This window comes from Silene latifolia, chromosome 8 (genome assembly GCF_048544455.1).
Source record: "Silene latifolia isolate original U9 population chromosome 8, ASM4854445v1, whole genome shotgun sequence".
Taxonomy (NCBI): domain Eukaryota; kingdom Viridiplantae; phylum Streptophyta; class Magnoliopsida; order Caryophyllales; family Caryophyllaceae; genus Silene; species Silene latifolia.
The window spans coordinates 96051104-96062524 of NC_133533.1; the positions used below are offsets into that span (position 1 = coordinate 96051104).

General features: G+C 38.0%; 1 protein-coding gene across 1 annotated transcript; it reads right to left on the minus strand.

The window, feature by feature from the left end:
• Nucleotides 1-3654: 3654 nt before the first annotated feature.
• On the minus strand, nucleotides 3655-4348 carry LOC141597083 (histone H3.2). The gene has a single exon (XM_074417419.1). It carries the CDS (start codon nucleotides 4234-4236, stop codon nucleotides 3826-3828), a length of 411 nt encoding a protein of 136 aa, XP_074273520.1. The 5' UTR covers nucleotides 4237-4348; the 3' UTR covers nucleotides 3655-3825.
• Nucleotides 4349-11421: the final 7073 nt, after the last annotated feature.

The window sequence follows — 11421 nt, forward strand, 5'->3', positions numbered from 1 at the left end:
TATTGATGAAGAATAAACTACAAGCATAGTAGTGCATATATACAACTACTTTTCAGCTAGTAACTACTTTCTGGTTAATAACCAGTGTAGAATAGAAAAGACTACTTTATAGTACAATCTAGCATACTCTATATTTTAGCCTAATGCGTCCTTCTTCTTTCTTACACGCTTTCCTTGTACTTTTGGACAAGTCTGAGTTTGACTGATTTGGTCTCTACAGTGGGCACAAGTGTCCATTGTCACTTATGAGGCATCTTCTTAGAAACGCAAGTGACCTGAGCACATGGCCGGCCCAGAGGCATGTTTACTCGGTTTTTTGACAAGGGCCCAAGTCTGATAGGGGCCCAGTTGCGAAACTAGAAGTCCACTATGTAGGTTATAGAGTAAGGCCTTTTGTAAAATAAGAATTATTTTATATAGAACTCACAACTAGGAAAGTATTCTAGTCACTAGTGGTAATCATCTTACCAAGTTGTAGGTGGTCTTGTTTTCTATCCTTCATGGCTACTTTTCATTATTCTTTTTTTGTAATATTATATAGTTGAACTTTTGAATTTTTCTATGGTACACGTATTTAGATTTTAAGTTTTAACCGTCTTGTAAAGGTCACCCGTTGAATATAAAAAAAGTATGGTGTGACAGATACGTTTTTTAATCAATGTCACTGAAGATTGAATTGTATTGGAAAATGACACGTGAATTACTGAATAAAATTTTTAAGGGGGCCCCATTTTACAATTTTGCATAGGGCCTCAAAATGTACAGAATCGACCCTGCCTGAGCAGGTTGTATGTCGATACAATATACAATGTCGATGAGCTGAAAGAGCAACTGGAGATCTTTAGGGACCTGTTCTCTGTTGATGCTTCCAAGGGCTTCAAAAGATTGCTGTATAGAAATGCTGAACTAGCTAGAGTAACAAGAACACTTTTATTTCTATTCCACGTCAATTTAACTCTCCATACGGACGAATTTTGTGGGGAAGGGAGCCGGCAATTTCTCCTTTTTCATGCGAAATGCAAGGATTTATTTTCTCGCCTCAATTCAAAATCGGTATAGTTTGAAAGATATGGAAAGAAACTAGCAGTCCTCTTTTCTTAATTTTGGACAGCCACTAACTCATGCAATAGTGCAATACAATGCCTTGTGTTTATCTATTCTGCTGAACATTTTGCGCACTTTCATCCTTCTTCCTTTGTAATCAAAGTCCACTATCTAGTGTTGTTTTATACTCCCTTTGTCCCGGTCATTTGTTGTCCTTTTTCATTTTGGGGTGTCTCAGTCATTTGTTGTCCTTTCTATTTTAAGAATGAACTAAATGAGCAATTTGATCATTCACACTCCGTTTGTTCCACTTGTTATCTAGTAATTGGCCCCCTCCTCTTTTCTTGGTCCTTGTGCCAAAACCAAAGGACAACAATTGACCGGGACTGAAGGAGTATACTCCGTATTATTACTTCGTCAATTCCATTTTTATTGTGTTTTTTACCCTCTTAAAATTATTTCTACTGTACTACTAAAAAGTCCTTGGAGGAACGGCTTTTACTCTCTTGTCAAGGCAAAGTAGAACTCGACTACGTCTGCAAGACGATACTACTTAGTACTTACCACTCACTCGAGTATGACCATCAGACCAGCCATGGCATTACGACTTCTGATTGGTGCGGCAGAAGTACATATACGATTCTTTTTCATACGTATTTTCATCATTCATGTTACTCGAATTTTGTTCATGGTATTTCTCCTAATGCTTTTGTTTCTAGTAAATGTTGCACGCTTTGCTGTACACTGCTAACTTGGTGAAATTCCTTGTGTTTTTCGAATAAAATAGTTTGAAGTATCATACCCGTGTTTTAGTGTAAGTGTCGGAGTAACATAGATGCTCTGTCCAATGTTTTGATTTGGAATATGATAATTTAGATTTTCATATATGATAATTTCTTGCTTTTTTCTGTCTTCAGTACTGGAAGATGTGTGTCTTTTAATCTGTACAACCTCATTCCTTGCGACTAGGCTGCTGCAAGAGTTGTTATTTCTACATTTGTTTGTGACTTCGCGACTTGATCCTCGTGTTTATCACCTTATAGTCTGCGCTGGTTACATTCGCTAGTGTCGTCTCTTCTCATCTCAAGACTCAAGCGACATCATTCTTCACTATGGTGCTATAATCTTGAGGAGGTTAGGAAATTGGATAGATAAATTAAACCTAATAATTATTTTGCTCTGTTGCAGCTTGCTTAGCTGACTGACTATATGCATTTTTATGATGCCTTTTTTATATCGTGAAGCTATCAATTGGAGCTATGGTTGATGGGCAAAAGATAAAACTAAAGCTTGGTTTTCTCAACTACACGCGTTGGAGACCGGGTGTTGACTTGTGCCCTTATTTCGAATCAGTCTGTAATGCTAATGTGCTGGGAAGTCGAAATCTGCAGAACTTTTGGTCACCTCCCCCTTGATGATTTGAAAGGGGCAGAGATTGGCCTATGGATGGTGGTTAGGGATTGGTAGTACAGTGGTGGTGGCGGGCTGCAGATTGCGTGCAGGGTGGTTGCTGGATGAAGCTGAAGTAGCCACTGCAAGGTTTGGTGTGGACATTGCTACAACTGGTAACTAGATGGTTGCCATAGCCCATAAGACCTGCATGAAGTGGAAAGCCCTGGTTATGATCACATCTAGGTTCTTCAATTCCCTTGTAGCAGTAGTATAGTTCATTTTGCTCAGTGGAGTAAAAATCATAAAATAGGAAAAATCGTGATACTTGGAATTTTCAAAACAATGGCAGTTGCCCCTAGCAAAATGAGATTACACCAGCAGGTAATTCCTAATATCCTACCATATGCTCCTAACGCCGGGAAAATGGCCTAATGTCACTAACAAATTGTACAGTCTACTTGATTACACTTGTACAACTAAGTAGCCTCACAATTTATTTGAGATGAATTACGAATCGAAAATACTCATACATAAAAGAGTGTAGGTCAACTGTACAATCTAGGATTACAACGCTTCACATTCATGATTCATTCCAATTTCACGAAAATATCTCAAGACGATTTCAACCTAAAGAAACAGCACCTAACAGTTAAAAATTCTAGTACAGACACATTCCTACTAAGAAATTATGTCAAGCTGCTCTCAAATGCGACGGCTGAATTCCAATCACACGAGTTTTTACAGCTGGTTCAATTCTCACCCACTTGTATTCTGGGATGATTTGTCCAGCCACACAAGCACAAAGATGAATATCAGAAGCGTAAATTCAGGTGATTAATCATAAACCTGATTGTCAAACTGCAGTGCAATTCAACATGTCTCGAAAAGAGGAAGCGTAAATCGACTAGGGGAAAATACAATTAAAAACACAAACCATCACAAATCTTATTAATAAACCAGAGTGCAATGTAATCGAATTAGATTCCTAGATTCTTATATCAAGTACTCCCTTCGTAATCAAATTTAAACAAACAATTGATACAAATTTCAGATCTAATTACAATCAAAGACAATACTCCGTATAATCAATTACACTCACGGTCTCAATCATTTGTTTACAACCGAATCATTTTAATCAAAAGTAAACAAAATGATTGAAACAAAGGAAGTATAACAATCGAAGGACAATAAACACACGTTTCAGATCCAATTGACCAATTTAAAACAAACACTTGATTTCATTTCATTTAATTCCAGAAACTAAAAGCTTGCTTGATTTACATCATCTACTACATAAACCCTAGAAAGTACGACCGCATTTCATGACATTTCAATTCAGCAAAATAAAACTACGAAATTAATCATATTACTTCCTTAATAGTTGAAACCCTAAGCTCTTTCACCACGAATGCGACGAGCCAGCTGAATATCCTTAGGCATTATAGTAACCCTCTTAGCATGAATAGCACACAAATTAGTATCCTCAAACAAGCCAACCAAGTACGCCTCAGCCGCTTCCTGAAGTGCAGCAACAGCAGAACTCTGGAACCTGAGATCAGTCTTGAAATCCTGAGCAATCTCTCTAACCAGCCTCTGGAATGGAAGCTTCCTGATCAACAACTCAGTACTCTTCTGGTACTTCCTGATCTCTCTCAGCGCAACAGTTCCAGGACGGAAACGGTGAGGTTTCTTCACTCCTCCGGTTGCTGGTGCTGACTTCCTTGCTGCCTTGGTGGCTAGCTGCTTCCTTGGGGCTTTTCCTCCGGTGGACTTGCGGGCGGTTTGCTTGGTACGAGCCATTTCGGAATCGAAAGCGGGATCTGAATCGGGTGTTTTGATGTTGATTGTATTTGAGGGAGAAGAATGAGAGTGTTTGTTTTGGTTGTGGTGGAAAATGTGGGGTGGTTGTTGGGGGTATTTATAGGGTGAGGAAATGAAAGCGGGAGATTTGAAGTTTTTGAGTTTTGGGAAGGAGGGTGAAATTTTGAGGAAGGTGTATTTTCTGAGGATGGTGTGGGAGCCGTTGGATTAACATGTTATCAACGGTTGTTGATTGGTTGAATGGATGTCACACGGATCGCTATCCGTGTGTGATGAAAGGACAGGGTTTGTGTTTTTCTTGTGGGTGTATTTCGTTTTTTACACAATGAATCCCCAATCTCCCCACTACCAATACATATATATCATCATTATCATTATCATTATCATTATCATTATCATCCTCTATTTACTAAATCCTCTATTTACTAAATGAATAGAAAAAATTTGGAATTTTCCGCCTAAAATATTGTAGCTATAAGTTGAATCTTAATTTAGGAAGTTATTCTATGAGTATATAGATAATGTATTTAACTATCTTCTCAAATAATAAAACTTCCATAATTGAAATTAATATTTTGTCTCATATTATTAAAATATTTCTTCATATATGTACATATACAAATTTTACCCACATTGTTTAGTTTATATATTCCACCTTTTTCTTTATATTTTTACTTCGCATATTCTAAAGAAAATTACAATAATAGCTGTACATTTCACTAAAACATTTTACATGGATAAAAAAGAACCATTAGTTGTTTGTGTTAAATCGACAAATCTTATTTTTTATAAATAACATTTCTAGAAAAAAAAAAGTATCACATAAATTGTTAACTTTATTAGGGCTAAAAATGTTAAAATTTCTTTCTACCTCCTAATACTTCACATTTAAAATTGTTAGTTTTACAGTTAAATACAACTAATTTAATTGTTACGATCTATATACAAAGTAATCTAAAAAAACCGTGCTTTTGCGCGAGATCTACCCTAATTATATATATATCAATCTTCTAAGATCTATAGCCTACATGACATGCTAATATTCCAGCCATGCTTACATGGCATTTTGTAATTATTTTGAGTAATTTGAGCCTTGCACATATTAGGGAAAAAGGAAAAACATAACACTAAAATCAATTAAAGAAGGAATATAAAACATTCGTTATTTACCAAGAATAAATTATGATTATAAATCAATCCCTAAATTCACGAATATTTCGAGTTTAGATAAGCAATGAAAAAATAGATTCCAAAACTAATTTACCATAACTATATGATATTTTTTTAAAGCAAATTACGGAATATATTTATATAAGCAAAATTACGGAATATATGACTCTAAAACTAATTTATAACCGAAATTACGGAATATATTTTTCTAAATTCCTATATTGATGATATTCGTCCCAAAAACAAACGTACTCTTAACCATGTTAAATCTACAGACTACAATAATGGTAAAAAAAAATACTCCATCGACTATTGTGGTTGTCAGTAATTATTAAGTTAATATGATCTTATACTGTGAGACGGTTCTATAATGTGAAAAGACAACTTATTTGTTAGAATTAAATCTAGTTTTCTTTTTATAAAAATGGACCCTCTCACGGTGTGAGAGTAGACCTGGCAAATGGGTCATTCGGGTCGGGATTGGGTCGGGTCGCATCAGGTCAGATCATTTTCGGGCCAATAACTTATCGGGTCACTTTCGGGTCGGGTCATTTTTGGACCGGGTCACTTCGGATCGGGTCATTTTGGAACGGGTTAATCTGGGTCGCTTGGGTTATTTCAGGTCATGATTTTGCCATATTAAGTCATTTCGTGTCATTTCGGGTCATTTTGGGTCAATCGGTTTATTTTGGGTAACTTAAGTCGGGTCACTTTGGGTCGGGTCATTTTCAGATTGGGCGACTTCGAGTCTATCGGGTCACTTTCGGGTGATATATTTCGGATCATTTTCGGGTCTCGGGTCGAGTCATTCGGGTCGGGTCAGCTTTGCCCGGTCTATGTGAGACCCTCTCAGTTTATATTTTTTGACTCGTTAAATAAAATGACAATTTATTTATTGTTTAATAATAAGACAACTTATTTGTTAGAATTAAATGAATAGTTTTCTTTTTATAAAAATGGACCCTCTCACGGTGTGAGAGTAGACCTGGCAAATGGGTCATTTGGGTCGGGGTTGGGCCGGTCGGGTCATTTTCGGGCCAATAACTTATCGGGTCACTTTCGGGTCGGGTCATTTTTGGATCGGGTCACTTCGAATAGGGTCATCTTGGATCGGGTCAATCTGGGTCGCTTGGGTTATTTCAGGTCATGATTTTGCCATATTAAATCATTTCGTGTCATTCTAGGTCAATCGGTTTATTCTGGGTAACTTAAGTCGGGTCACTTTGGGTCGGGTCATTTTCAGATCGGGTGACTTCCAGTCTATCGGCTCACTTTCGGGTGATATATTTCGGGTCATTTTCGGGTCTCGGGTCGGGTCAGCTTTGCCAGGTCTATGTGAGACCCTATTAGTTTATATTTTTTGACTCATTAAATAAAATGACAATTTATTTGTTATTTAATAATAAAACTGACAGTTTCATAGTTGAGATCGTCTTAATCTATAATTTGTGAATATATTTTACAAGCATCATTATTATTTTTTCTGATGACTTCTTAATGTGTATACGAGGGTAGAAGGTCGGGCTTCCTACCATTATATATAAATAATGATCTAATACTTTAATTCTATGGAGTAATTGTCATCTACTTAGTTTATTTTAGTAGAAGATACGATACTCTAAATTATGAGCCGCTTCATTTGAGATTATTTTCCCGATAATTTTTTACACCATTTAAGTGGGGTTATATATCCTTTATGTTGTATATATCTCTAACGGGTTGGGCGGGTCGGATCATACAGGACGGGTGAGTTCTAATACGGGTTGAGTCATACGGGTCATGGGTCGGGACGTCGGGTTAGGGTTAAAGTGAGGGTTAACAATTAGTATATAACGCCTTTTATAGATCGGAAAAATATTTTTTAAAAACTAAAGCATATTTAGTATTAATATTTGTTGTGTTTTATACATAACCAACTCTAATTTGTTGTGTTTTACATTTATATATGATCGACTTTCGTATGACTTTAAGTTTATTAATAATACATGGAGTATTAGCTTAAAGATAATCATCTAACTACGGAGTATACAACAGTCCGTGAATTTCACGAGTTTAAAAATAGTTTTATTTATTTCCGGAAATCATTTCTTGTAGTAGTGTTATTTTATATAAGTTGAAATTTTTGTCAGCAACTCTCTTATAGGACCGTCCTATAACATAGAACGGGTCCAATAGAAGAAGAAGCCCAATAATATAAGTTAGAATCAAAATAAAAACAATCACGGCCAGCCTATATGTCAGTGTCTCAACTCTCAAATGCAAAAGGCACTATGAACCTCCATCTCAGCCACACCCACGCCTGTGGACACGGGGCCCACCTGCGTATGTCTAGCCGATCTGTGGACAATGGCAGCGGTCTCTTGAAAGCCACGCTCGGCGGCGTAAAAATGCTTTCGACCGGATCATTTTTGATCGGTCGGTTTCGTCTCGGTAGGGGTCTCGAAACGATTAGAGATGTTCGGAGTCGCCACCAAGCATTTGTGGGATGCTTGGAACCCGTTCGAATCCACTTTATACCTCGGTCAAACGAAGCACAAAGCAGTGTTTGACATAGGTACTAAAGATAAGGAATCGTCCCTCTTTAGCATCATATCTCTAGAATGACTCTCGTACGCCCTGGATAAGGTTGTCCACTATCCAAAGTTTCGGAGTAAGAGGTGAAGGTACGTATTGGGAAGCCCTTTAATCAGACACCCAATCCCACCCGGGGTAGCGGCCTCTAATGATCGATCTTGGTTGGTTGAATGCAAAAGTTGATAAAACGGTTTAAATGCATGAATGCGCATCCAATAATTTAAACCTAACATGTGAGAGCTTTCTAAGTCGGTTGATTTAATCCAAGTATCAAGTATAAGATGTCGAGTTGGATTTATGGTTGATTCGCATGCAAGACGGAAATTAAACATCCATTTACCGTATTAGGTTTATGGTGCATAACGTGATCCATTTGTCTTAGTAAGGCATTTTGCAAATACGGTTTTTGAATGAGCAAATTAGTCGTCTGATCCGTCCTATATCCGGGTTAACCGGAGTCGGGATCGTCCTAGACTAACGCTGGAAAGGGAACAGACCCTGCATCAGGCAGCCAGATGAGGCGCGAGCCTATTGGCGATATAAGAGGGTCTCCCCTGGTTTGAAAATAGGAAAAGAAATGGCTTGTTTAGGCGCGGGTCAGTCAACGGTATATGACGTGTTCCGACCATTGAAAGGGAACAGACCCTGCATCAGGCAGCCAGATGAGGCGCGAGCCTATTGGCGATATAAGAGGGTCTCCCCTGGTTTGAAAATAGGAAAAGAAATGGCTTGTTTAGGCGCGGGTCAGTCAACGGTATATGACGTGTTCCGACCATTGAAAAACGTTTATAAAACGTGTTGAAAAATGGGTATTTGAACCCGTTTTGGTTTGAAATGACCGTTTATGCCGTATTTGTATTGATTTGAAGAACGAGACTTGAATAATCGTCATTGTCTTGGCGATATTCGATGTCGGGTTCGACTTTGTAAGCTTGACATGAATAGTTTTGAAAATAATTATGAACTAATTGTTTTAAGTTCATTTGAATATAATTAGTCAATACTCATCATCGTACTCGGGTTGAAATCCGACATGGTATGTAGAACCAAGGATGACTTTGTGTTGATGACTAATACATTTATTTTGGAAATGTAAAGAAATGATGAAAGGCTTTAAAATACCTTCCAAAATGTAAAGAAATGAAATAAAAGGCTTTAAAATGCCTTTTAAATGTAATTAACCAAATATTATCACCGAAACACGGATTAAACTGTCATGGTATTAAGAACCAAGGGTGAAAAATATTTTATGGTTAAAAACTTGTAAAAATAAATAAAAGGGTTTGAAAATATTTGAAATGGTAAAAACCGATTAGAAATATGAAAATAGGTTAAAAAGGAAAGACGAGAATAAACACGGTTGAGTCTGACCTGGACACCCCATTGAGGCGCGAGCCTCTGTGCATAACAAGGGGCTTCTGTCTCAGGCCAAAACTCAGTTTTGGCTCGTCTAACCTATATTTAGATCGTGTTATGCATGATTTAGCATGTTATAGTCATGAAACAAATAAAGACATGATAAAAGAAGGATTTTTACACCCTCATACTTACATGCTTGGTTTATGGCGAGAAACCGACGTAAGTGTATCAACTCGTTTGGTCGGAAAAGACTCGGTTTAAAACCGTTTTAGTAAGAAAAAATAGTGTTTTATTAAGATTAGTGACGGTGTAGTGGTCGAAATGGTCGGTCAAGTGATTTAATGCACGATGACGGTACCAAACAATGTGTAAGGCTTGTATTTACGATCGGTAGGTCATAAATACGCGTCGGATTGTGACTTAGGAAGTCGAGTCTAGCATTTTAAGGGAGAAAGAGGGGGTGGACACTCGCGTAAGTTCTCAAATGGGGGTGTTAGGCCTGGAAATCCGCAGACGTCCCTGATCAGTATCTCACCTTAACCTGACCATCAGGCTGTCAAGGTGTCAGGCTATCAGGACACATGAAGATAGGCGCCAGGCCATGGAGAGGACAACGGTCAAAATATCAGGACGATATCAGACCAGGAAGACATATTACAAGAGGAATATATGCGCAGCATTGAATAAAAAGATCTCGCAGTAAATGCAGTAATTAAGGGCGTAATATTGACAATTATTGCGGATAATTAAGGAGGATAATCCACATTAATGTCGTCATCACACAGCCGTTCAGCAAGAGCTTATATAAGGGATATTTGGAAATCATTTGAGAGATGATCACAAGACAAGACAATATACAACATTCTCATTTCGTTCATAGATAATTACGTCCAATTGTGCTCAATACATTATATAATAGTGAAATCCTCTCCTGGCTTGGTGCCCGTGGTTTTTTCCCATTTAAGGGTTTTCCACGTACAAAATTTTGTGTCTTATTATTGTTATTTTTATTGCATTCTTATCTTTATATTTCATCTTGACGACCTGACTAATAGACCATTTAGAGCTAGTTAACCCTACTCAAATCTACCCTGACCTGATTTCGCCTTGCGCAAAATCCACACAAAACAATTGGCGCCCACCGTGGAGCATCTAGCTCTTTAAATCCTTTTTTCTCATCTCACAAAAATTCAAAAATCCTACAAAAATGGCCCAGCCTACCATTGAAGAACAATTGAATGCAGCCCTTCAACAAATCGCTGAGTTGGAAAGCTTGAAAGAAAAAGTGGCCCAAACTGAAGCAGAAATCCTGCAATTTAGAGAATCTGAGTTGGCTCTGAAACAAAAATTAGAGAAAACCCAAGGAGCGGGCTCTAGATTCCAGCCAGGAACCCCATTTGCATCAATCATCAAAAACATCGATTTCTCCAGTTTTGGGAGCCCAAGTGGTTCTAAATTTATCAATGTTGATGGTGATGATGAGCCAAAAAACAACAATGAGAAACCTGATGAGTCCGCAGCAGCCATCATGATGGCAGTAATCCAGGAGATCAAGAAACTCAATGAAAAATTCGACAAGATACCTGGAGTACCAGCCAGCATGGAAGAAGCTGCTCCTGGCAGCTATGCTGATTCGCCTTTCATAGACGAAATAGCAAAAGTGGATTTACCAAAAAGTTTGTGATCCCGTCCATGAAGATCTATGATGGAACCACAGATCCACAAAATCATGTGGCTCTCTACAAGCAAAAAATGCTGGTTGCATCTATTCCCAGCGAATTCAGACAAGTTTGCATGTTTAAGGGATTTAGAACGACCCTGACCGGCCCTGCTCTACAATGGTACATCAACCTGCCAACTGGGAGCATCCATTCCTTCGCCAACCTGATCAACAGCTTCAACCAGCAGTTTGCGAGTAGCAGAGAGTTAGAGAAACGATCCAGTGACCTTTACCGAATTACACATAAGCCTGATGAAACTCTTAGGACATTCCTTGCAAGATTCAACAAAGAGAAAGTATCCATTCCCAGATGTGACGTTGGAACAGCAGTGGAGGCATTC